The sequence below is a fragment of the Giraffa tippelskirchi genome, chromosome 13 (genome assembly GCF_054371585.1).
Source record: "Giraffa tippelskirchi isolate mGirTip1 chromosome 13, T2T-mGirTip1v1.2.pri, whole genome shotgun sequence".
Lineage (NCBI taxonomy): Eukaryota > Metazoa > Chordata > Mammalia > Artiodactyla > Giraffidae > Giraffa > Giraffa tippelskirchi.
In genome coordinates this window covers 104,293,818-104,318,983 of record NC_137287.1, presented here as the reverse complement: position 1 = coordinate 104,318,983, position 25,166 = coordinate 104,293,818, and the positions used below count along the sequence as shown (strand labels likewise).

Genomic DNA, 25,166 nt, shown 5'->3' with positions numbered 1-25,166 from the left:
TATATTTAAGAGTTTTTTTCCCCCTGGCTTCCTCACCTCATCCTAACCCCATGGCCCAGAGAGTTCTCTGTTCAAAGAGAAATCACAACCTTCAGTTAAAAAGATGGGCATCAAAGGAAGGATTTCTGGCATCAGTAAGCAGCTGAGGAGTCTCAGGGAGGTAGCAAAGGTCCCGGGTACCCAACCCAAACATTGCTGGGGAAGATGAGTGCAGCTCTGCTCACCCATGTCATTCAAGGGACTCAGGCCCTTCTGTTGATCCCTGAGAGGTCTCCTGACTATGCCCATGTTGCAGACAAGATCACTGAGGTTCAGAAAAGGGTCACCCAGGCAGGTCTCCAGTCAGGGACATGCCTCATTGCCTCCCCAGACCTCAGGCTCCCCCTGCCCAGACTCTGAAGAGGGAGGGGGCTCCTCCTTACCCCCGGGAGGTCCCTGCCGCTCAGTCTTGAGAGGTCCCATTCACCAGGCCCTCTGCTTCAGCTGAATCTGGTCACAGGCCAGCCTTATATAGCAACTGGAGTCTGATCCCTGACCCAGGGAGGGAAACACCATGTAATTATGAGAGACCAGAATTTAGATTTGCTCCTCACACTGGGCACTGAGACTCAAAACCACAAGGGTTTGTGGTTTGTGGCTAATTCTGAGAACTTTTTCAGCCCCGGATGGTGTCACATGAGCTGGGGTTTATCAGCCCCTGGTCTGGGCACATTCCTGGAGACCCTAGCTAGGACCCCAGATGGGGGAAGTGGAAACACCCCCAGAGGCATCTAGTTTTCAGCTTGAAAGCAAGCACTGCCTACTCCAGCTGGCCAGGGCAGACAACAATGCCCAGACTCAGCATCAAGCTGACTCTGGTTCAGCTTCACTCAACCAGGACTCACTGTGTGACTTTGGGTCAGCCACTCCCCTGTTCTCTGCCTCTCATCACATATTTCCATCTGTTAAGTGGGTAGAATATCTGCCTCACAGGACGGATTTGAGGATTCGGGGAGATGAACTTGGACCTGACTCTTCAAATGTGGGGCAAGTGTGAAGAGAACAAGCAGACTGGCTTCTGTTGATCTGCAGAAGTTTTTCTCCCAATATTTCATTATGAAATGTCCACACATACAGTGAAGTTGAAAAAATTGTACAATGAGCACCCATATACTTGTCATATTCCACGCACCAGCTACATCGACCATTAGTATTTTCTTACACTTACTTTACTATATCTATTCATCCATTAATCCATCTTTTAAAAAAAAAAAACAAAAACATATTTCAGGGATTTCTCTGGTGGTCCAGTGGCCAAGACTCTGCACTTCCAATGCAGGGGCCCTGGGTTCGATCCCTGGTCAGGGAACTAGATCCCACATGCCGCAACTAAGAGTTCCCATGCCACAACTAAAGATCCCACATGCCATGTCTAAAGATCCTGCATGCCCCAACTCAGACCCGGTGCAGCCAAATAAGTAAAAATAAATAAACATTTTTAAAATGTATTTCAAAGAAAGTTGCAGTTAACAATATATTTCCCTCTAAACACTTTAACATGCATGCCATAATGATTTTCTTCTTTAGATGTAAAATTTACATACAGTGAAATTCATAAACATTGTTTATTTAAATAGTGACAAGGTTATACAGTATGTAGCTTGCACCCCTATCTTAACATATTTTCATCACCCCAGAATTTTCCCTCCTGTTCCTTCTCAGTCAGTGCCTGCTCCCGCCTCTCAGAGGCAGCCAATACCCACTCCAAGACCTGCTAGAACACAGACCAGACCTCATCCTTGGCACTGAAGGTGGATTTGCCTTCCACACTGAGTGGTGCCCATTTCTCTCACCACCACCACCCCCAGCCTCCCTGTCTCCCAGCCTCTGCATGTGCCCTCTCTGCCAAAGAACACCCTTCTCCAGATTCTGTTAGTCACACTAGTGCAGAAATGCCAGCTGCTCTAGAACACGCTCTGTGACAACTCCCAACTCAGATGCTTCCTCTGGACGCCCAAGGCCCTCTGCCACCGCTCTGAGATGGCCTTGCTCTGGGAAAACCAGGCCTGTGCCCTGCTCCCAGCCCAGCACAGGCACAGATGCCAGTGTAGCAAATGAATGAATGAATGAACGAATGCTCCCACTTGCTGCACGCAACCTGGGGAGCAATCTGAGTCCTCCTTGGTTCCCACCTCCAACCCAGGCCTAGGTCCTACCTCCACATTTGTTTTATTTTTTTAACTTTTTGGCCATGCCCCGTGACACATGGGATCTTAGTTCTCTGACCAGGGATCGAATCCATGCCCCCTGCATTCAAAGTGCGGAGTCTTAACCACTGGACCACCAGGGACGTCCCCCTACCTCCATGTTTAATTGATGACACCTCCTGCTTCTCCTATGAGACCCACCTGAGAAGCTCTCTTGGGTGAGGGGGCATTTATTTCCCCCACCGAGGCCTGCTCTCAAGCCAGGCTGAGCATAAACAAGTGTTCTCCTGAACTCTGCAGGGAGATGCTTCCTCCCTGCTGTCTGAGGGCTGTGGGGACTCTGAAGGCAGGCATGGGTGATGTCAAGTCCTGCCAACCTCACCAGTGTCACTACTAGAGCCTGGACCAGTGCCTCTCTGGGACTGTTTCCTCATCTGCGGTGGGTGCTTTAGTGGAAAACAGACTTTGGAGACAGAGGCTTGGTTTGAATTCTGCGGCCAGTTTTCTCCAAGTCTGTTCCTTTGGTGTCAAGATGGTGACCAGAATGACTTGGCCTCAAAAGGATGTTGTAAAGGTCGAGTGACCTAATCATGCAAAGTGGTGAGAACAGGGCCACAGTAGGTGCTCAGTAGGTGGTATTTTTATTCTCATCATCCTGGGTCTCTGCTGGCACTACAAGGCAGCAAGTCGGTAAAACCCACAATGGGTGTGAGTGGGTGCTTGAACCCAGGCCCTGGACCAATTTATCACCTGTAGGGGCTAGAAGGGTTCCAGGGCAGGGACCCCAAGAACCACACATCCCATTTGCCCTCTCAGCTCTGGACAGTCACTTCCTCTCTGGGTCCTCAGTTTGGCCATCTGAGAAATGGACAGAATATTGCACTTCTCCAGCAGGGTTTCCAGGATTGCAGAGGAAATGTCTGGAACATGTCTGGAGCTCTGTGGGGCAAAGAGGGCAACCGCGCCTTTCTCCACCTGCCCTTCCCTCCCACTAGAGAGCAGAGATCAATGCCTATTGTAAACTGTAGAGGGCGGTGCACACATGAAGGTCAGTGCTGTCCTCAGCCCCAAGACCAGCCAGGTCCTAATGGTCATGAGGCCAGCCTGCCTCCTGGGGCCCCGAGAGGATTAGCGTAGCTCTGGCGCCGAGGAGATCACCTGGGCTTAGCAGCCAAAGGGCACCTTTGTCTGGAGCTGGTGGGACCAGGCCCTGGGAGGTGACTCGTCCTGAAGGTGACTCAGCCTGCAGGGGGCCTTGTGGGGGCTTCATGAAGTGGGGAGTTGGGACCAGGAAACAGACCCAGCCTCACTACCAATCCCTCCAGCTCAACCCTTGTCCCCCTCATGAACTGTGGGTTCACCACTGACCGAGGGACTTCTGCACGTCTGGCTGGTTTCCTTACCCACCCTAAGTGTGGCAGTTCAGAACCTGGGCTCTGGAGTCAGGGGCCTGGGTTCAAGTGCTGACCCTCATCACTTCCTAGCTGTGTGGCCTTGGGCAAGTCTCTTAACTTCTCTGGGCCTCAGTTTCCTCAACTCTAGAGTGAATGTAAAAACAGTTCCGAGAAAGCGGGGTTGATTCAAGGAGATGATGACAAAAGTATATAAAGTCCTTAGGACAGTGTCTGGCACTTAGGAATCATAGAATAAACATAGCGAGTATTATTTTTATAGCACAGTCATGTAAAGCTCAGGCTTTGGATTAAGGGGAAGAAGGATCTAGTTCAAACCCTGGCTTTGCCACTTAGGAGCTGTCCAGTTCCATTTTTCTGAGCCTGTGTGCTCATCTTTAAAATAGGGCGATAACACCCATTGATTATGGTCGCTATGAAACCTAACTGAGCGAAGGGACATCAGCATCTAACACAGAGGCTGGTATACAGCAAGCGCTCAGTAGAGGTTAGCTGCTCTCATTGCTACTCTGTGCAACCACGGGACTCACCAGGGTGAACAAAGACCCTCCCTCACCTTGACCTTGGGGAGCTCTTGGTCAAGTGGGAGAACAAGGTGAGGCAGGGACAATCCAGGGCGGGGATACAATAACAGAGCCCGCCTAGGGTCTGTGAGGCCTGGAGGCACTCCTCTCCGTATTCTGTGAGGACTTATCTCATTTCATCCTCAAATGACCTATGAGTGAGTCCTACAGGCAAGGCACAGAACCAGCTCTGCTTCCTCTTCATGCTCCAGGAGGATCGGCTGAAGCCACAGGCAGCCTTGACTCCAAACCTGGGAGTCTGGGATGGTTTTCTGCTGGCTATGAGAACCCATGGAAAGTCTATCAGCAGAGGTGAGAGATGGTCAGACGAGGTCAAGGAAGGGCTGAAGGAGGACAGGATGGAAGAGAGGAGAGCGTGAAGAACAGGACAGGCAGGTGCAGTCCTCGTGAGAGAGGAGGAAGGTGTGCTGGGGTCTGGGTGGAGAGGCAGGAGCAGCTGAAGGCAGGATGAGAAGGCAGAATAATGCGGCAGTAACATGAGCTAACAGGAACTGATGGGTGGGTCAACATCCCGAGTGCTGATTAACCTTCAAAACCATATTAACCATCATCCCCAAGTTACTGATGAAGAAATTGAGAGTCAGAGAGATTCAATGACTTGCCCGAGGCCACATGGCAGCTGGGATGGGGTGTGAACCTGTGTGCGTGCGTGCTAAGTCACCTCAGTCGTGTCCAACTCTTTACAACTCTGTGGACTGTAGCCCACCAAGCTCCTCATTCCATGGGATTCTCCAGGCAGGAATATTGGAGTGGGTTGACATGACCTCTTCCAAGGGATCTGCTGGACCCAGAGATGGAACCCATGTCTCTTATGTCTCTTGCATTGGCAGATGGGTTCTTTACCACTAGCGCCACCTGGGCAGCCCTGGGATTTGAACACAGGCAGCTAAAATGCAAGCTACTCATATCATCACTGTATTGTCCTGGATGGGAGTCAGGAGACACTGGAGGTGAGAAAGGAGACAAACATAAATCCCACATGTCACTCAGCACTGGGTCTGGCATGTAGTACACACCAATAACTGCAAGTGGGTGGAGGGGAGGTGAAGAGAAAAGAAGGGAACGGGGAGGAAGAAGGGGTAGAACAGTGGATGGATAGACGGACTGGAGGATGAATAGACGTGTGAATGGATGGGTGGGGAGATGGGTGGGTGAGTGGGTAGATAAATGGATAGACGGAAGGATGAATGGGTAGATGGATGAATGGATGGATGGATGGGTAGATGGATGAGAGGATGGTCATTCCCATTGGTGCATAAACCTCTAGATGGGTTCCAACTCTCCTCTGTTCCCCGCTGTACCCCCAGATCCTCTAATCCAGTTCCCAAAACTTAATTGGCACCTTTTCACTCATGTACCAACTTGGGGCCATTCTCCAGAACCAAGGAGGCCCATCCTGAGCAGCAGAGAGGAGTCCAGGCCAGAGAGGCAGGACCCCCAGTTTCCCCTCCCAACTCTGCTGCTGTGCGGCCTCGGGCCAGCCAGGTCCTCCCTGGTGTCAGTTTCCCCACTCGCTCTATGAGCGTCCAGCGTGGCTCTGTCCTGAGGTCTGTCCTGAGGTGTGTCAATGGCAGGCGTGAAGCTATTAAGTGACCCCTCCAGGGCAACACCTTCCTGGAGTCTCACCCATCTCTGCTTCCTTTAGTACTGATTCCTTTACTCCCTGGAAAACTCTTACTAGCCTTCAAAATTCAACTCAGACATCACTTCTGAGAAGTGTCCCAAAGTCAGAGAGACCAAAACACACAGACACAGACTCAGACAGACTCAGAGAGACAGAGTGAAAGATGGAGGCGTTTAGAAAAATAGAGAGAGGACGGGACTTCCCATCCCATGGTCCAATGGATAAGACTCCATGCTCCCAATATAGGGAAGGGGCACGAGTTTGATCCCTGATCAGGGAATTAAGATCCCACGTGCCACGCGTGGCACAGCCAATAATAAAATAATAAGAAAAGAAAGAGAGAAGGGAAGGAAGTGGGGCGGGGGACACAGGGAGCGCCACACAGAGGCGGACAAAGGCAAGACAAGATACAGAGGTTGCCAAGGTCAACCAGCTAAGTTTGGGACATGAAGCTACAATGACTAGGCCCCAAGTCCCCTCACCTGCCAGGAGCCCTGCCTGGAGCTGGGGAGGGCCCCGGAGGCAGAGGCCAAGGCAGCCCCGGTGTGACTGGAGAACAAACCAGCCAGGAGGTGCTGAGACAGAGGAGTCATTTATTGAAAGCTCAGGACTTGCCAAGAAGGCCTTAGAGCTTTCTCCAAAGCAGAGTCTTGTGGCTAACCCTGCAGTCCCCACTCCAGACTGGGGGCAGAGCTGCAGGGTCGGAGCACCTGGGGGGCCCTGGGTGGATAAGGGACACTTATATTGTCACAGACACAGGTTAGAGCCTGGGAGGGAAACTGAGGCAGGTGGGCAGGTGGGCAGGATTCTGGCGGTCAGCACAGAGGGATGGCAGCCCTCTGTCAGCCTCAGGATGGCACGGTCAGCACCACGGCATTCTGCAAGGAGCAATGGCTCTACGTTAGGTCCTCTGAGCCCTTGTGCCCCACACCCGGCTACACCACCACCACCCCACCCCACCCCCGCAGCCACTCTGTGTCCCCCACCCCCAACACCAACCCCATACCCTGGGGTTAGCACTGTACTGGGAACAGAGCTTGCACTTACTAAGTGAATGAGTGAACAAACGAATGAACGATGAATAAACAACCTTCCGTGTGGGAAAGGTCACTGATTTTAGAGACTTTAGTTCAAGTGTCATTTTTCCTGCGAATCTATTGCGTGACCTTGGACCAGAAACTGGGCCTCCTACAGCCTTGGTCCTTATCTGAGAAGTAGGTCCAGCATTTCCTGATCTGCCCACCTCCCAGAGCTGTTCTAAGACTCAAAGGCGTACTGGACTGAAAAGGATTGTGAGACCATGTCCATACTCAGCAGGAAAAAATGTCCTGATCTATTTGAGAAGGCTGCCACAGGCACAGCACAGGGGAGAAACAGAAAGTGTCCTTGCTACCCCTGGCCCAGGGGATCTGTGATTCTGTGAGGAAACCTGAGATCCCATCCTACAGGCCAGTCCTGTGTCTGAATTTAACAAGAAAGATCTCTGTGACTGCTTGACAATATCTGCCTTGGGCAAGTAAGGAAGGAGTGCTAGAATGTATGTCATATATTTGCCATTCCCAAGTTAGATAGTTTATAATCCCTGAGCAATCTAGAAAATGGTACAGCGACAGACCTCGACAGAAGCAGAGCAGTCCCCTCTCCAGAGACAAGCCTTAGGCCCATCAAGGCTTACCCTCCCCCCGATGGAAAACTCACCTCTATGATTGCCAGGGCCGCATTGGCAAAATTGACATTGAGAACCTTAGGCAGGGGGATCCCGACATCTAGGTTCACTGTGAAGAGGACGTGGTTGAAAGCAAAGATATGTGAGGGGTCAAGGTGGGACCTGCTGACCCTATTCCACCACTAGAGCTAGCCATTTGTCTTCTTGGAGATGCAGGTTCCTGTGAGACTCCTGCTCATCCTACTAAACCCAAACAAAAATGCCCCTTTTCTCTATTGTCCTAAGGGGTTCCCTCAGCAGAGCCTCCTTGAGGTTCTCTTGAACATTCTGGGTCATTTATATTCTATTCATTTGTTTATATAACTATTTCCATCTGGACTGTGAGCCTGAAGACACGATCCACGTCAGATAGCTCTTGACGCCCAGAGTTGGGCATGATGTAGCAGCTATCCATATTGTTTGATTGGAAACAATCCTGGTTTCTACACCTTAGAAAGGGGGATCAAGCCCTCTCCAACCTCAGTGTCTATTAAGAACAACGGAGAATGATCAAATCACTTTGCTGTACACTTGAAACTAACACAACATTATAAATTAACTATACTTTAATTTTTTAAAAAAAAGAACAATGGAGAGAGGCAATGGATTAGGCAATCCTGAGTTCAGACACTCTATGTGTCCAAGAAGACACTTAAGGCTGCGCTTACCATTGAGCTTTGGCACGTAAGCTAGCCGGACCACATTGCTGAGCCATTCTTCTAAACGGGACGCCTGCAACAGAGCATGCAGAGAGGCTGAAGTGGTGGCTTTGCAGGGAGCAGTACCACCCTTCTCAGGGAGAAAAATCCAGAGGTCCAGCTGTCCCAGCCTCCCCACAAGCCTGAAAACATAGCTCCTAGTGGGCACAGGAAGTGCTGGGGTGGGCAGTCCAGCAGTGACCCCGAAGGGGACTCTGATTTAGGCAGGCTTCACTCTGGGCCCCATGAGCTTGGAAGGGCTGCTCTCCTGGAGGAAGGATCTGGGGCACCTGGTGGGGGCCTGTGTCTGAGAAAGAGGGAGGAAATGAGCCCAGCTCCAGTAACTCTGTGTGGTCTGACCTTACATTCCTAGGAGTTGAGAAACACTTAGAATGATCTAGAATCTGAAACCATCATGAAATTCTAGAACCTCAGGACTTTGTAAGAAGCAGGAAACTAAGGGCTCCGTGAGTCTCTGAAATGTTAGAACTTTCTGAGTTTAGGGACCTTATTACTTGTGTGAAGTTCTAGAATATTGAGCCCTTGTGAGGTTCTACACATTTACAACTTTGTAAGGTTCCAAGACTTTGAAAGATTGTGAGATCCACTTTCGTAAGACAATGACTGTTTGATAAGTAAGTGCACGTGTGTGCACGCACACACAGAGACACACACCGGCCCGGATGTTTGTCCACTCTGTCTTTTTGGGGCAGAGCCCAGACTGGGGCCAGCTCAGTCATATGGCCTGACTCATCCTGCCTCCTTTCCACCCCACTTGAAGACCCTCACCACCGCCAAACTGCCCACCCTCCCAGAAACTTACATCAAAGGTGTGGGCAGAGGAGGAGGCCAGCTTGACACTGAGCCTAGCAGAGAGAAGAGAGATGTTGAGGGGCCCCAGTACCCACCACACCCCAGCCTGCCCCATCGCTAGCTCTTCAGGATCAGGAAACAGTGTTACAGGCTCAACTCTGCCTTCATTCAGCCTTGACTGGGGGTCTCAGTTTTACCACCTGTAAAATGGGCTTGGAGGGAGCTAACCTCCTTCTGAAATGTCATGACAGCCACCTCAAACTCCTTGGCCCTGGAACCTTGATCTGACTCCCACTTGTTTGACTGATGCTCTCTGAGGAGTAGCCCTCCCATAGACTGAGCCCTGGATACAGGGTGCCCTGCACCCCACAGCTGCTCACTAACAGCAATAAACCACCAGTGGATCACAGCTGGCCCGGACACACATCTCTTCTCCCGAAGAGCTGAGGCTTCAACAGCCACCAGGAAGGGGAGATGAACCCTGGCAGCGTGTGAGGTCTTTGTCAAGTTTAGAAATGGAGCGGCGGTGGAGCCTTGCAGGGAGGGGGAGGCAGGGAGGGGGAGGCAGTTGCAGCCTGAGGGGGCGGCAGGGGTCAGGTGAGCACCGGGTGCCTATGGCCCAGGGCAGGCAGATCTCAGAGTCCCCTGGGAATACCCCTGCATCCAGGGGAGGGACGGAGAGGCCCCAGGCCCCAAGCCAAGGTGAGAGTGCCGGGCCTGGAGAATGGAGGCCCAGACAGAGGACTTGCTTCCAGGGACAATGCATTTTTGGAGCCTGGGCTTTGCAAACTGTAAAGTGCTGTGCATGCATAAGGAAGGATTGTCATCAACCTCACCATCTCGGTTATTATGATTATCATGAGGTCTAGTTACCAGAGGCGGGGAGAACTAGAGAAATAGCTAGTCCACAAGAATAACAAAGCATCTGACCACATTCAAGGACAGGTATCTCCATGGCCCGCCCCTAGGGCTGATAACTCAGAAGTCTGGACTCCACCTCTGCAGCAGGTTTATCTCCCGGGTCAGGTTTTGAGCAGGGCCAGTGGAAGATGCCCACTCTGGAGTTGATTCTCTGAGCCCCAGTTGCCTCATCTGTAAAATGGGCTAAGACCACCCCTTCCCAGCAGGTTCCAGAGGCAAGGAAGACGTTGGCAAAACACCTGCAATTCAGTTGCCTCTCAATAAATAATGGGGTTTCTGCCAGTCTCTAGTTCTTTTTTTTAAGTCTTTATTGAATTTGTTACAACATTGCTTCTGTTTTATGTTCTGATTTTTGAGCCGTGAGGCATGTGGGATCTTAGTGCCTCAAACAGGGATCGAACCTACATCCTCTGCCTTGGAAGGTGAAGTCTTAACCACTGGACCACTGGTGAAGTCCCCCTAATTCTTGTTCATAAAGACAAGACCCAGGATCCCACGTTACCGTTCCAGGGATAGCGAGATGTGAAGCTTGGTAGCCGAGGGAGCCAGCTGGGCATTTAAAGTCATCACCTGCATGAGAAGAGCAGGCAGAGATTATGTCAAATTCGGCAAAAGGAGCTTGAAGACAGGTCTGCCTTGGCCAACAGGTGACTTTCCACCATTCACTTCCTCCACTACCCCTTGCTGAGGCCCTGCTGTGTGATAGTGTCCATGCTGGGCTACGAGGAGGCCACTTGAAGGTTCTGGCGCTCAGGAACCAGGGTACTGAGGGCTATCAGTGTTGGATGTGAGAGAGTCCTGGGGCAGCAGGAGCTTGGACAGACCCTCAATCCTGCCTGCAGTGGGCGAGGGAAGGCATCACCCACGAGCTGACACCTGTGCTGAATCCTGGAAGACGAGGAGTTAGCCAAGGGAAGGGGAGAAACGTGGTGGTCCCTGCACAAACAAGGGCAAGGTAGGGGCACCTGGCAGCCCTGAGTAACTGACTGGCTTAGGGCGCAAGGCTGGGAAAGGCAGGAGAGTGAGGCCAGGGGTGGGGGACAGGGCAAGGAATGGTGTCTGGCCGTGTGTGGTCAGGGCAGAGAATGAGCAGGGTAGGGACTGCCTCTGCCCAGATGTATGGCTGGGGAAACTAGCAGAGGTGGGGTGGAGGGGAGCAGACTGGAGGTGGGGGGCTGGGGAGAGCTGGAGAGTCATCCAAGAGATATCTGAGCACAGGGAAGCTAGGGGGAAGGGACAATTCCTGAGATCCTCAGGAAGCACCCGGGACACATGTGTGATGAGGGAGCAGGCGGGAGTCCGAACGCTCAGGTGATGACAGTGGGGGAGGGCTTCCTGTGCTGTGTCCCGTGGGGCCCCCACCCCAAGATCTGCAGCCTGGAGTGGGTCAGCCCTACTCAGAACCCCAGTGCCGGCTCCCACCCCTCAGCCGCTCACCCCATCCAGCTGGAATAAGACTTCATGGGCCCCTTTAGGGAAGTAGGACAGCACATGGATGGTAGTTGGGATGGAGACCGTGGCCTTGTGGTTCTGAAGCATGACCGTGGGCGCTTCCTTCACCCGCAAGGACAGCAGGAGCTGCTGGCCTGGGGGCAGCTTCCGCAGGGCCTGGAGAGAAGCAAGGGCAGAGCAGGGGGCATGGGGGCATCTTAGATGCCCCACTAATAGAATTGGTCGGTAAGTCAGTCAACAAACACTCATTGAGCACCTAGTGGGTACTGGTACTGAGCTGGGAGCTGTGGTAACAGCCTGAACCAAACAGGTCTGGTCTTGGCCCCCTTGAGGCTGACATTATGAAACAGCCCAATCAGAGTCAAAATCGCCCCTAGGACACACTTAATTACACAACGTTAAAAGAAGAAAAGAAAACAAAAAATCTTCTTATGCTTATAGTCCCTACATGATCCATCCTCTGCCCTCCTATCTAGCCTCCCACCACTGGCCCCTATTCTCTTCTCTCTTAGACTCACTGACCGCTTTGCTGTTCCTCCAAGCAGCCAGGCCTCTACCTCAGGGCCTTTGCACTTGCTGTTCCCTCTGCCAGAAATGTCTTCTCCAGACACCTACATGGTTCCCTCCCTTCCCTCTTTCAGCCTTCAGCTCACATGTCACCTCCTCGGTGAGGCCTTTTGCAGGGTACCCTCCACCTTCTGACATTGTATATATTCTGCTTATTTATTTGTTCAATGTCTGTCCCTCCCATCACAATGGCAGCTCCTGGAACACAGAGACTTCTATCTACTTTTCACTGTCTGCCCCTTGCACATGCCCAGCACCTAGCACAGGGCCGGTATATAATTCAGATTCCCACAGCTGGAAAGAAGCTGTTCAGCCTCACTTGGAAGAATGGGAAAACTGAGGGCCAGGCCCTGTAGTCATGTACTAACTAATGCCCACTAGTCAAATCTCCCTGAATCTTCTCCTTTCTCTTCCTTTTCCAAGGTCACTGCCCTGAGTCTTCTCTCTGGGGATAAGAACACTGAGACTAACATGAAGTAAGGCAGTTGGAGGGAGAAGCTAAAGTCATTTGGAAAGAAACTCCTGTCCTCTGCTTGACAGAGGAGCAACAGACAGGTCAAATGCCCAGTTGACTTCTGGTGTAGTTAAACCCTGGTCCTTTCCTCTCTAAGCAAAATCTGCTACCAGGAAAGGATACGGTGTTAGTCAATCACACTTTAGTGTGAATTTGAGCTCAATGTTCAGTTGCCTGTAGAGCTGTATTGAGAGATTCTGGAGTCCATTCAGGGTCATCAGGAAAGACCTACCATGAATAAAGTCCACGAGAGGGTCACTCACCTCAGGGACCAAAGCTGCCAGGTCTGTAGTTGTCAGTGGGACATTACTGGGAACCTGGACCAGAGACCAAATGGGAGGGGGGATAAACACAGAGCCGAGATAGGGATCCCTCAGCACACACAAAGTAGCTTCCTCCCATCCAACTACATACATGCATCTCCACAGACACTCATGTTCCTTCTAGTAACCAATGATGAGCGCTTACTACACGTCAGATGCATGCTAAGGGCTTTCTGAGCCTTCACTCATTCCACCTTTATAACTGCTCCAGGAAGTGGGTGCTATCATTACTCCCATTTTATAGATGAAAAACCTGAGGTTCCTGTCCAGGCTCGTAAGCTGGTAAATGGTGGCACCAGGCTTTGACCTGGGCAGGCTAATTCTAGAACTTTTAAACTGCCCTACCAATTTGAAGGCTCAGGAATCTGACCACACATATTTTTGTCTTTTACTCCAAAATATTCTCAAATGCTATAAATTTGTTTCCATCATTTACAAATCAGGACATTTCATATAAATTTGAAGTTTCTAACTTAAAAAAATTGGAAAACCTGGTCACATCTGGCTCCCAGCTCAAGGCCCTATTCCAACCACCCCACAGGCCTTCAGCATGTTCTTTGGACCCCACATATAGGAAATGAATGATCAACTCCTACTCCCTTGGGCTGAGCTGCCGGTGAAGGTCCCAGGTGGCTCAGAGTTCACTGCCTTTGGACAGGGCTAGAAAATGTCTCTGGGTAAGCCTTCTGGGCTGGGGCTTGCAGACATCTCTGAAACTTCAGAATAAATGTCCAACGTCCAAATGTCATGAAGAGCATAGCTGGTGACATCATTGACTTCCCCAAGCCCCGCAACCCCATCAAGGTGACACCCAAGGAGGACCACACATCCCAGGTGACTGTGCCTCTGTACCTCTTTAACAGTGTTCAGGCTCTCTATATCTTTGGTATAGTCCAACCTGAGTTTTCTTCTCTTCAACTCAAATATGCTTTTGAGAAAGTAGTAGGAATGTTAGCCATTCACACTTTAGTAAAAATTGAGCATTGACTACAAGAGCTCATCTGGTGCAGGGATAGAAAACTGGCTACATTTCACATGCCAATTTTGACCAATTCAAAGTAACTTCCTGAGTGTCATGTTGAGAAGGACTCAGAAGTCCCATTCAGGTTTAGCCAAGTAGAGGCCATTATCAATTAGTAATGTCTGCCACAAGGACAAGCATGGACATGTACCTGTTATAAACCTGTCCAAGTCTCTCTGATTATAAGAAGAAGGCTCATCAGGGCTGAACAATGATGAGGTTCAGCTAGGTTACAACTAGTATCGCTAAGACCCAGCAGGGCAGGTTGTCATACTTACCAGCTCAGGGGTGATGTCCAGGTCAAGGGCACCACTGGTCTGCAGGAGCCCAAACATGGTGTTAAAGAGGAACAGAGGCACGGTCACCTGGGATGTGTGGTCCTCCTTGGGTGGCACCTTGATGGGCTTGCGGGGCTTGGGGAAGTCAATGATGTCACCAGCTACACTCTTCACGATGGGCTGCAGAGGTGGGAGACAGGGTGCAGCAGGATCTCAGGGCAGCTCACTCACCTGGCTCTGACTCAGCGTCCCCTTCCTGGCCTCCACTGGGACCTCACCCACCCCCAGTGGTGGGCAGGGCCTTGGTGGGCACTCACATTGACGTCCAGCTCTATGTACTGGTTGGAGATGAGAGGCAGTGTGGCCAGAGTGAATTCCACGGACCCAAGAGCCCCGAGGGGCACCAGGCCTGGATGAGGAGGGGAGGAAGGAGAAAGGCCCCATGAGCCCAGGCCCTACCTCTATTTATTGAGTGCCTGCTGAACGCCTAGCACTCTACTGAGTATTCACTTGGGCACTACTGTCATCCCCATTTTACAGATACAGAAACTGAGGCTTTAACAGAGCAAGTCACTAGCCCCAAACCACACAAGCCACAGGGTAGCAAAGCCAAGGTTCCTGTTTTCCAGAGCTGGTGCCACTAACCACGTCATTGCCCTGCCTGTCTCATATAACACCACATACAGAGATACATCTGCCCCCTGGTTTTCTATCCTAATCCTAGTTGCTGCTGCTGCTGCTCAGTCGCTTCAGTCATGTCCGACTCTGTGCGACCCCATAGAGAGCAGCCCACCAGGCTCCGCCGTCCCTGGGATTCTCCAGGCAAGAATACTGGAGTGGGTTGCCATTTCCTTCTCCAGTGCATGAAAGGGAAAAGTGAAAGTGAAGTCGCTCAGTCGTGTCCGACTCTTAGCGACCCCATGGACTGCAGCCTACCAGGCTCCTCCGTCCATGGGATTTTCCAGGCAAGAGTACTGGAGTGGGGTGCCATTGCCTTCTCCATCCTAATCCTAGTTAAGCATTTTTATACTTTTTTCAAGGCCCATTTGTGAATACAAAAGGCATCCATGTCTCCATAAGGCTCAGAGAGGCTGGGGGCCACTGTGGCTAAGGGGCCCTGGGTTCCTTACGTAAGCTCTGGACCTCAGTCATCTTGTCTGTCCAGATAATAATAACATCTGCCTCACACTTCTGACAGTGCCAGACAACCCACCAGTGCTCAGAGAGTGGCCTGAAGCTCTGATAGATGGAGACCTAGATGGCTCCGCATCTCCTCACCCCGTTGAACTGGCCTCAGCCCAGAACTCCACCATTAGGCCTCCTTGTCATGGCGGCCTCGTCAGTCTGGGGAAGACGTGAAAGGCCCCAGAAGTCTGCCCTGTCCTCTTCCCTGGTACCCCACCCGTTGGGATAATGGGGTGGAGAGGTAAGAGCAGATACAGAGGAGGAGCAGGGCAGACCCCAACTTACCCAGCACGGCCCCCAGGAGCTCATTCACCACGCCCAGCACACTGTCCACCACGGGGCACAGCTGTGTCCAGAGGAGACAGGAGTTAACAGGAGCATAAGAGTGGGCCCCGCCCGGTGCAGGGAATGACTGCATTTTCTTTAAATTATGTGCTTTGGGGTCCCAGGGACCCCAAACAGGGCAGACGATGGAGATGGATAGGGGGGCACACAGGTGGGAGGCATGGATGTGTTGGAGCTTGAAGTGCCAGAGGGCAGAGTGGGTGGTGCAGAGGGCCAGTTACATGGGCCCCCTCAGAACACCTTGGCTCTGGGGGGACATGGGGACACAGTCCAGAGGCTCACTGGGGCGTGGGGACAAGGCACTCCCCAGAGGAAACAAACGGCTATTTTCTCCAAGGTCTCAGACCTCTCTTGCCATCCAGGTGGACGTCCGGAGACCTACAATCCGGATCCCACAGAACGGCACCTCCTACCCTCCACCCAGAGTCAGACCTGACCCGGGGCATCCACTGCGCACACCGTCCTGGGTTTCCTGAAAACCCCTGGGCTGTGACAACAGGGAGCAAGTGGTTTGGCTTCTAGAGTCCTGAGTCTGGGAATCACGGAATCTGAGTCCACCGCAGCAAGAACACCAAAGGTGGCCCAGCCCAGCCCCTTCTCTCACTCAGCCCCTTCACTCTACAGCTGGGGCCAGAGGAGAGCGGCAACCTGTTCAAGGTCACAGCTGTTCTCAGAAAGACAAGAGAAGGCTGTCTTTTTACTTAAACTTGCAGTCCCTAACTCCAGGGCTTCTAGGGTCAGGCACATCACAGAAATGAGAGACCAGAGGGGCTGTGATGGGAGGGGGTGAGCAGCCCCTTGGAGACCAGCTGTGTGCCACCTGCAGGAAGGAGGTACGTGCAGCTAGGATGGCTGATTGCACAAGAGAAGCCAGAAATTGGATTGCTCAGAGAAGCCTCCAGTCTCTAAGTGCCAGTAATTAACTCTTATTTTTAAAACCTCTTTGAGTCATATAAATCCTGTCTTGCAGCCAATTGTCTAGAGACCCCAGTTACTGGCTGTGACTTAAATGTAGCCACACACCTTTTTGAAATTGATCTGAGATGGGCTTGGGCTGCTCGGGGCTTCCCTTCTCCCCAAGCTGCTTTCCTGATTGGATTCTTGAAGCCCAGGGCAGTTTTGTCAACATCAGTCTCCCATACCCTTGCCACCTCCACGGGAGTTCTTAACAAGGACTCACAAGAGAGGTCCTGCCAGGACTGGCAATCAGAAAGCCTGACTACTCTTTGCTGGCTGTGTGACCTCAGCAAGCCGTTTCCCTCTCCATCCTTAACAAAATGGAGCTTTGGCCAGACCAGCTTAAGTGTGGTTCAAGGGACAGTGGGGGCAGGCAGGAGCATCCTGAAGCAGTTTAATCATTTTGTGTTTAATGTTGCATGATGTCTTAATATATGGGCTTCCCTGGTGGCTTAGCAGTAAACAATCTGCCTGCAATTCAGGAGATGTGGGTTCGATCTCTGGGGTGAGAAGATCCCCTGGAGGAGGAAACGGCAACCCACTCCAGCATTCTTGCCTGGAAAATCCCATGGACATAGGAGCCTGGCAGGCTATAGTCCATGGAATCACAAAGAGTCGGACCTGACTGAGCGACTGAGTGTGCACACACACACGTCTTAATATACACATATGTGATCTTCTAGACGTGTTTGCTAAGCATGGGGCTTTGTTTAAAATCATTGAGTGACCCAATTTTAATTCAAATCTAGTTTAAAGGAAAATATAAAGTCAATAACAATACAGGTGGCAAAGACAGAGCAGGGGGTAAGAAAGGGACTTGGATTGGAGAGCAGGTCACCGGAAGCTGTAAATTTAGGCTTCAGAGGTCTGGGGACAGACTGTGCCAGCCCACCTACAGACTGGCAGGTGGCATCTGGGAGGCCCATGGGCAGCCCAGGATGGGATTATCTGATGGGCGTGGAAGGAAAGACCAGCCTAATCCTGTCTGGCGCCCAGATTAACTCAAAGCCGGGGAGGAGGGGCACAGCCCAGGGGAGGGGGTGTGCCTGGTCTGCAGCCCCCACACTCACCAATTCTGGCAGCACCTTGAAGAGCGTCTGTTCCACGACCCCAAAGAGCGGTGCAGGCAGCAACCTGGGCAGAATGAGATGCATGAAGGTGTGGCCACCACACAGGGATGGCGCCAACTCGGATGACGGGGCAGTGTGGGCACTGGGGGCTCAGGACATCACCCGTCTCCTCTCCTGGTGGGTTTGACTGGGACTTAGGGAGCTGGGTTTAAATCTTGGCTCTGCCTCACCACGGGGCCCAGAGCAGGATTTCAGTTTCCCATCCATACAGTGCCTGCTTAAGAGAGAGCTGCTGCCACTGAGATCAAATGGGAGCGTACACGTGTCTGCTGCTCAATAAATGTCTGTTCCCTTCGTCTCCCCCAGTATGTATAGACAAGTGACATTTGGGTCAACAACAGCACCTGGCTTAGGGTGAGGGTTCAGTAAGTATTTGTCAAATGAATGTCTGAGGGGGTGGCCTGAGGATGTGCATGCAGACAGACTTAGGTCTGTTTGGAGACTATAGGTGTACAGGGGGAGGATGACAACCACAGAACCACAGCCACAGGACACCAGCACCCTCCTGAGCTTCACCCCCTCCAAGTCACCTCTAGCCCAGAGGACCAGGATGGAGCCCCTAGGATTTAAGGAGCCCAAGACCCTGCCTGGAAGCCCCTTATTAAGGCTTATCTGCAGACAGAACCAACCCTGGTTCACCCTATTCTTGGAAACTAACACAGAGCCGTCTGATCACCCATCACTGCACAGGGGCCACCCAGCAAAGGTGGGGTGTGGGTGTGGGATTTGGTCTGGAATGAAGAGACTAACAGGGGCTGACTCAAAATTGGGGCGGAGGGGGGGGCGGGGGGGCGGAGAGCAGATGACACTAGGGACAGGTGCAGAGTGCTGCAAGAAAGCCTTGGACCTGAGTCCAGAGGCCAGTTTAGCTCCGCACTTGCTGCAATGTGGGTGTGTGACCTTGGGCAAATCTCTAGCCCTCTTTGGGCTTCAGTTGCCCTGTGGAGGAAGGGTCACTGTGTCTTGAACAGCTGGAGTAAGAGATGGATATAAAGGTGCCAGAGCCTTCGGGATCATTAAATTTAGGTGCTCTTTATACAGATAGGGACATGGAAGCCTGGACAAGGGACGGGGATCCCCTGAGGTCACACAGCAAGTCAGCGGCTGAGCTGGGTCTCTGACATGCTACAAGCAGGGATTGAATTCCCCACAGATGGGAGGACCACCGTTGGCCCTTGCTCTATCTGGAAGAAGGGAGGCAGGCTCTCCGGGGCTGGAGAAATGGGTCGCTCAGGAGCGGGTGTTGCAAGCGGTGGGCTGGACCAGTCTCTGTCGGTGGTGGGCCTCAGTCTACAAGCCTGTGCCGCGGGCTGATGCGGCGAGAGGGGCGGAGGCGGGGTGAGCTCAAGCCCCGCCCAGCCGGCCGCTCCCAGGAGACCCAGGAGACCCAGGAGACCCCGGGTGCGCGCACGCGCGATGAGCCCCAGCAGGTCGGGACGCCGGGAGCCGCCCAACTAGGGCTTCAGCCCGCGACTCACCCGGTGAGCAGGCTGATGTGTCCCAGGAGCGTGCTGCAGCGCTTGAGGATAAGGATGGGCGTACCCCGCGCGCTCACGCCCAGCGCCACCCGCGACGACACGTTCACCTCGGCGGCCAGCTGCAGGAGGCCCCCCAGGGGGCTGCGAGACCAGAAACTGGGGGCGTGACCAAGCGGCCAAGGCCCCACCCACCAGGGCCGCCTCAGCCGCGCCCATTCTGGGGCAGCAGACTAGGGCTCTAATGAGCGGCGGATGGGGTAACCTTGCGAGGGGTCTAGTCCCCACCCCTCCTCTCCGCGCCAGCCTCCCTGCCCTTTCGCACGCCCCTGCGCCCCCTCCCGCACCCCCACCAGTGACCTCTCTCAGGGAGAGAGACGGAAGTCCCTGGACGTCCGTGGGATGGAGATCCCTGGAGAGGGGTAGAGAGGTGGGATCCAGGGAGGGAATAGGAAAGCAGGAGTCCCTTGGGAAGGAAGTAGGTGGGAGAAAATAGGGGTTGAGGGGGTGAGCCTGCCGAGACAATAGGGTAGGGGGTCCCCAGTGGGGTGGGGTGGGGTAGAGGCCCAGGGGCACACTCACCCGGAGCCATGCAGGCCCACCTTGGTGTGCAGATTCAGCTGCACCCCAAACCCTGGCAGCAGCTTCAGAGACACCTTTGGCAGTGTGACTTCCTCCACCTTCAGCCTGGGGGGAGTACAGGGCCACTGACACACCCCTGCACCGGTCCCTTAGTGCCTGGATGCCTGGACCCTCCCAGACCAGACTGGTCGGGGCAGAGGTCTTTGGAGCAGAAACTTGAAGAGGAGGAGGGAGGGAGGCAAGGAGATAGTGGATTAGCCCAGAGAGGTTGAGCATCTTGCCCCAGGTCACACAGTCATTGAAACTGATCCCAGAGCTGGAACCCTCAACCGTAGGGACATGCTGCCTGACATTCAGTAGACTCCTTATTTTCTCAGTTTCTAGGACTCCCTGTCTAAGGCTCCCCATGACATTCCCACTGCCTTCCAACGAATTAAAAAAGTCAACCTCTTCTCTATTCCCTGAAGCAAAGAAAAGACCAGGCTATCTGTACAGCACACAGGAGGTAGGCAGTCACGTGGCCACGTTGTGAGGACTCACCCAGAAAGCTCCTCAACAACGCCAAAAGCCCCTCCGTAGCCCAGCAGGCCACCTCCTCCGAGCAGGCCCCCGGAGCCCAGGAGGCCCTGGTTCACAGAAGTGACCGTCCCCAGCACGTTCTGCAGAATGGGCCCGCCAACCAGCGAGTTCTGGATGGCTGCAAAGAGGGCAGGTGGGAGGTGGAGGGGGGAAGGAAGGTTTATATTACAGATGAGGAAACTATGGCCCAGAGAGGGGCAAAGTCACACAGCAAATCGGGTTTGGGGCCAACAAACAGTATGACGAGGGCTCCTGGACATTGGACCACCTGGTAGCAATGAAAGGGGGAGCAGAAGTAAAGGAGGGAGCATGCAGCCACCAGAGCTTGAGCAAAAGGGAGGAAACAACCCCTCCTGGGCACGACTGGCCTGACTACGTGGATTGTGAGAAGGGCAAGATGGAAGGGACTGCCTTGTGGAGGTTGGGACAGCCAGGGGAGCTTCCAGGAAGCATTTGCTCTTCACAACCATGGTCACTCTGGGCCGTTGAGCCCCTGGGGCCCCAAATGCCTAGTCGAGCTCCCCCACCCCAGAAATGGGGGAGGCAGAGATGCTGGCCCCGTCAGTACCCTCCCCTGGACCTCCTCAACCCTGCCCACTCCTGTCCCTGAGGGAGACTCAAACCCTGCTTGCTCGTCCAGTCCAGTTCCCCTCTCAGAAGAGAGTCAACTATCACCCACTGGAGCCTGCACACCAACCTTTAACCCCCTGAACTCTACACAGTTGGGAGTCAAACCCTGTTTTCATCTACCCACCAAAGCATAAGCATGTAAGTCTGTCTATGAAACAGGTTACACTGCAGCTGGATCCTCACACCCTGCCCCACCTTGGGCTCACCTTTGCCGAGTTCATCCTTGTCGATCCGAGCAAGGGTGCCCACCGTCTCAAGCAACCCCTGGCACGGAGTCACCAGACCCCAGAGGAGAAGTGGGGACCACACTCCCAACATTGTCAGCGTCACACCTACTAAGAACAGAAGCAGGAACCTGGGGCCATCCTTGTGCCCAGGCCTTCTCTTCCCCATGACCCTTCACAGCCTAGGGCCCTCCCACCTGCCTGGCACAGCTCAAGTCCAGCTTCACTCCCAGAAAAGCCCTCTGCCTCCAGTTTGAGCAGCAGCTAACACTTCTGAATTTAAAGTCTTAGTCGTCTGTGGTCCCAGTGAGCCTGGACCTGGCTCAGAGACAGCTGCAGAGGGCCTTTCTTTCCAGAACAGCAGGACAGGGAGCTCTCTTTCCTGGACCACTTTCCCATTGGCTCAGGGGGCCATTTCAGAAGGTGTGGCTGATTGGAGACAATTCAGCAGATCGATTTAATATGTCCCATTTCTCTCCTGCCTCCCTTGCCTCTTGGACTGCAAGGAAATCAAACCAATCGATCCTTAAGAAAATCAACCCTGAATATTCATTGGAAGGACTGTTACTGAAGCTCCAATACTTTGGCCACCTGATTCGAAAAGCCAACTCACTGGAAAGGACTTTGATGAAGGGAAAGAATGAAGGCAGGAGGAGAAGGGGGAGACAAATGGTTGATGGCATCACCGACTCAATGAACATGAGTTTGAGTAAACTCCAGGAGATAGTAAAGGACAGAGGAGCCTGACGTGCTGCAGTTCATGGGGTCACAAGGGGTCGGACACGATTTAGCGACTAAACAGTAACAGTAAACCCTGCCTCTATCCTGGACTGATGTTGAAAGGAACAAAATAGGAGGTGACAGCATAGCTAACATTAGTTTCATAGGTTGGGATTTTTCTGTATGAAGTTCCATATCTGCCAGCCCAGTTACATACCTATCTATCGCCTTACATCACCCCTGCTTAAACTCTTCAGTGGTCCCCCACTGCCCTGGGTATAAAACCCAGGCTCCTTACTGTTACTCACAAGGACCCTCCCTGCCTCTTTACCTTCTCTGTCTTAACCATGACAAGCTCCTTCCACCTCAGGGCCTTTGCACATGATATTCTTTCTGTTAGGGAGGTTCTTCCTCTGCACTGACTCCTCACCCTTCAGGTTCTGAATAAATGTCACCTACTTGGAGAAGCCGCCCTCCTTCACTTTGTCTAAAGAAGCCTGTCTGTCAATAAACACCACCCAGAATATGTACTTGAAGGCAGTTTGCGACCACGCATTGTGTTTGTGTTCTCATGTGCCATTTCTGTGAGCTCCCTGTGGGCAGGGACTGTTTCTCGGGTCTCTGTGCATGGTTGTGTGTTGGAGCGGGTGCTGGCTGAGGGGCCAAGAATAGATGGAAATCCAGCCCCACTGTATTCGCCAACTCTTTGCCCTGGCGCAGGCTCTGTATCCCCAAGAGGACACCTTTTCCTCTCGCCCAGAGGTGCTTACGGGCTCTGAAGGGACCAGCCGCTATCAGCAGGACTGGTCCCAGAGTGGCTCCCTGTAACCTTGACTCTCTCATAGAAGGAAATATTGCCACAACGGGAAACCAGTCAGGATCAGTGGTTCAGAGAAAAATGGGCACCTCTTGAGTCTAGGAAAATTTTGCCTTCAGCCCATGAATCCCTGCCTTTGCTCCCTCGCTGAGCCCCTGTTTTCCCATCTGCAAAATAGACTTTTTCTCTCATCATCTTCCAGGTACCCACAGTGTTCTCCTAGGGAGAATTCTTTCTGGGCCCATTATTCAGACGGGACAGCAGGATGGTTACAGGGTTAACAACTGGGGATCTGGATAAAGTTGGGGCTCCGCAGGCTGTCTTACCCTCTCCTGCAGCTCCACGAGGAGTGGATGGGGGCTCCTGGCCTCCTGTCAGCTCCTCCACCCTATAGGGTCCGGGGGCCGCCCTTATATGCCCACAGTGCCTCTGGGGACACAAAGGGAGTGCAGCCGCCAGAAACCCGTCAATGTGTCATGTCAGAAGCAAATTGTGGTTTTCCCTGCGGGCCTGGGCTAAGCCTTCCTTCTGGGGGTAGAGTGAAAGGGGAGGACTGGGGTCAGTGCCCAGGGATGGGAATGAAAGCCTGGGGGCTGCAAAGGCAGCCACCTCCTCCTAGACCTGGGGGTGGAGTAAGGGTTTCAGCCCACCTACGGGATCTCCCTTCAGGGTTCTCTAATGGCCACATGCACCCTGATGGCACATAATCCACCCTGCCTCCACACCTACCCCAACTGAGGCCCAGGGACAGAAGGAAGGAGCTTAAAGCTGCTGGGTCTTCTGTCCCTCTGCACACCCCCACCCCAGGTCTGGCATGGAGACAGCCATGGGCCCTGGAGAGAGGAACTCTGGATGGACATGGGGAGGGCCACTAACTCCACCCCCATTGTCCAAGACCCAGTGTCTCCTGGGGTTCCAGAGAAGTTTTCCCCTCCTGAGTCTGGTGCAGGTGACGGTAGAGAGAAATTCATCCATCCATCCATCCATCCATCCATCCATCCATCCATTATTTCTTCTGCGCACTTGTGCAGCACCTACTGTCTGCTAGGTGCTGGGGATAAGACCTGTAAACAAAAGAAACAAACCACCTACCCTGATGACCAATAGAAATATAATGCAATGAAAATTTTTTCCAATAGCCACATTTTTTAATTTATTTTTTTATTGAAGGAAAATTGCTTTATAGAATTTTGTTGTTTTCTGTCAAACCTCAACATGAATCAGCCATTGGTATACATATATCCCCTCCCTTTTGAATCTCCCTCCCATCTCCCTCCCATCCCACTCCTCTAGGTTGATACAGAGCCCCTGTTTGAGTTTCCTGAGCCATAAGCAAATTCCCATTGGCTATCTATTTTACATATGGGAGTATAAGTTTCCATGTTAATCTTTCCATACATCTCACCCTCTCCTCCCTTCTCCCCATGTCCATAAGTCAGTTCTCTATGTCTGTTTCTCCATTGCTGCCCTGTAAATAAATTCTTCAGTACCATTTTTCTATATTCTGTATATATGTATTAGAATACGAAATTTATCTTTCTCTTTCTGTAGGTTCTAAGTTCATCCACCTAATTAGAACTGACTCAAATGCATTCCTTTTTATGGCTGAGAAATATTCCATTGTGTATATGTATTGCAACTTCTTTATCCATTCATCTGTCGATGGACATCTAGGTTGCTTCCATGTTCTAGTTTCCAATAGCCACATTTTTCTTTTTAAAAGTGAATTTTAATAGTATAATTTAAATTGTCCATGAAGCCTATATGGCTGTTTACTATTGCTATACTTTCAGCTCCTCTATAGATTTGAAAACTTTCAAAACCCAAAATGGAAAAAAACTAAAAAAATTGTATAGTTTATTTAACCCAATATATCCAAAATATTATCATTTAACATTCAATCAATATAAAATTCTCAATAGGTACCATACACTCGTTTTCTCATCCTAAGTCTGCACACCAAATTTGGATTCACTGCCTTTCAAGTGCTCAGTCTCCTCATATGGCTATTGGTTGTTGGCCATCGTACTGGCCAGCATAGCTCTGAAGGGAACAGGTAAGCACATGATGAAGTAAGTCAGAGGCCGAAGACAAAAATAAAAAGAGGAGGGGGTCTAGTTTCATTATGGTGGTCAGGGGAGGCCTCATGTGTGACTCAGTTGGTAAATAATCTGCCTGCAATGTGGGAGACCTGGGTTTGATCCCTGGATTGGGAAGATCCCCAAGAGCTTCCCTTGTGGCTCAGACAGTAAAGAGTCTGCCTGCAATGCAAGAGACCTGGGTTGGATCCCTAGGTTGGGAAGATCCCCTGGAGAAGAAAATGGCAACCCACTCCTGTAATCTTGCCTGGAAAATCCCATGGATGGAGGAGCCTGGCAGGTACAGTCCATGGGGTCACAAAGAGTTGGACACAACTGAGTGACT

The 25,166-nt window shown here is 52.1% G+C and overlaps 2 protein-coding genes and 1 non-coding gene across 3 annotated transcripts in view; 1 reads left to right on the top strand and 2 right to left on the bottom strand.

The window, feature by feature from the left end:
- Positions 1–6,684, bottom strand: part of BPIFB4 (BPI fold containing family B member 4) — a 35,303-nt gene extending 28,619 nt beyond the window's left edge. The window contains exon 1 of the mRNA XM_081552943.1: positions 6,289–6,684. Within this exon, the coding sequence (XP_081409069.1) occupies positions 6,289–6,399 (111 nt within the window). The 5' untranslated portion in view covers positions 6,400–6,684. The remainder of the gene's footprint in view (positions 1–6,288) is intronic.
- TRNAG-UCC (transfer RNA glycine (anticodon UCC)) lies at positions 1,276–1,348 on the top strand. Its single transcript has one exon. It is a non-coding gene; the product is annotated as a tRNA-Gly (tRNA).
- BPIFB3 (BPI fold containing family B member 3) lies at positions 6,380–21,307 on the bottom strand. Its single transcript, XM_081552944.1, has 15 exons — positions 21,188–21,307; positions 20,313–20,469; positions 19,773–19,877; positions 19,194–19,334; positions 17,656–17,719; positions 15,569–15,629; positions 14,416–14,507; positions 14,099–14,278; positions 12,740–12,793; positions 11,381–11,551; positions 10,446–10,513; positions 9,033–9,075; positions 8,180–8,243; positions 7,505–7,581; positions 6,380–6,684 (listed from the first exon to the last, which is right to left on the bottom strand). Exons 1-15 carry the CDS (start codon positions 21,297–21,299, stop codon positions 6,655–6,657), a joined length of 1,419 nt encoding a protein of 472 aa, XP_081409070.1. The 5' UTR covers positions 21,300–21,307; the 3' UTR covers positions 6,380–6,654.
- Between the last annotated feature and the right edge of the window lie 3,859 nt (positions 21,308–25,166).

Coding starts and splice junctions, on each gene's coding strand:
- BPIFB3 (XM_081552944.1), bottom strand. CDS start 21,299: ATGTTGGGAGTGTGGTCCCCACTTCTCCTCTGGGGTCTGGTGACTCCG. Junction 19,335..19,772: donor GTGGGCCTGCATGGCTCCGG/GTGAGTGTGCCC, acceptor CTGGTCTCGCAG/CCCCCTGGGGGGCCTCCTGC. Junction 17,720..19,193: donor CACATCAGCCTGCTCACCGG/GTGAGTCGCGGG, acceptor CATTCTGCCCAG/GTTGCTGCCTGCACCGCTCT.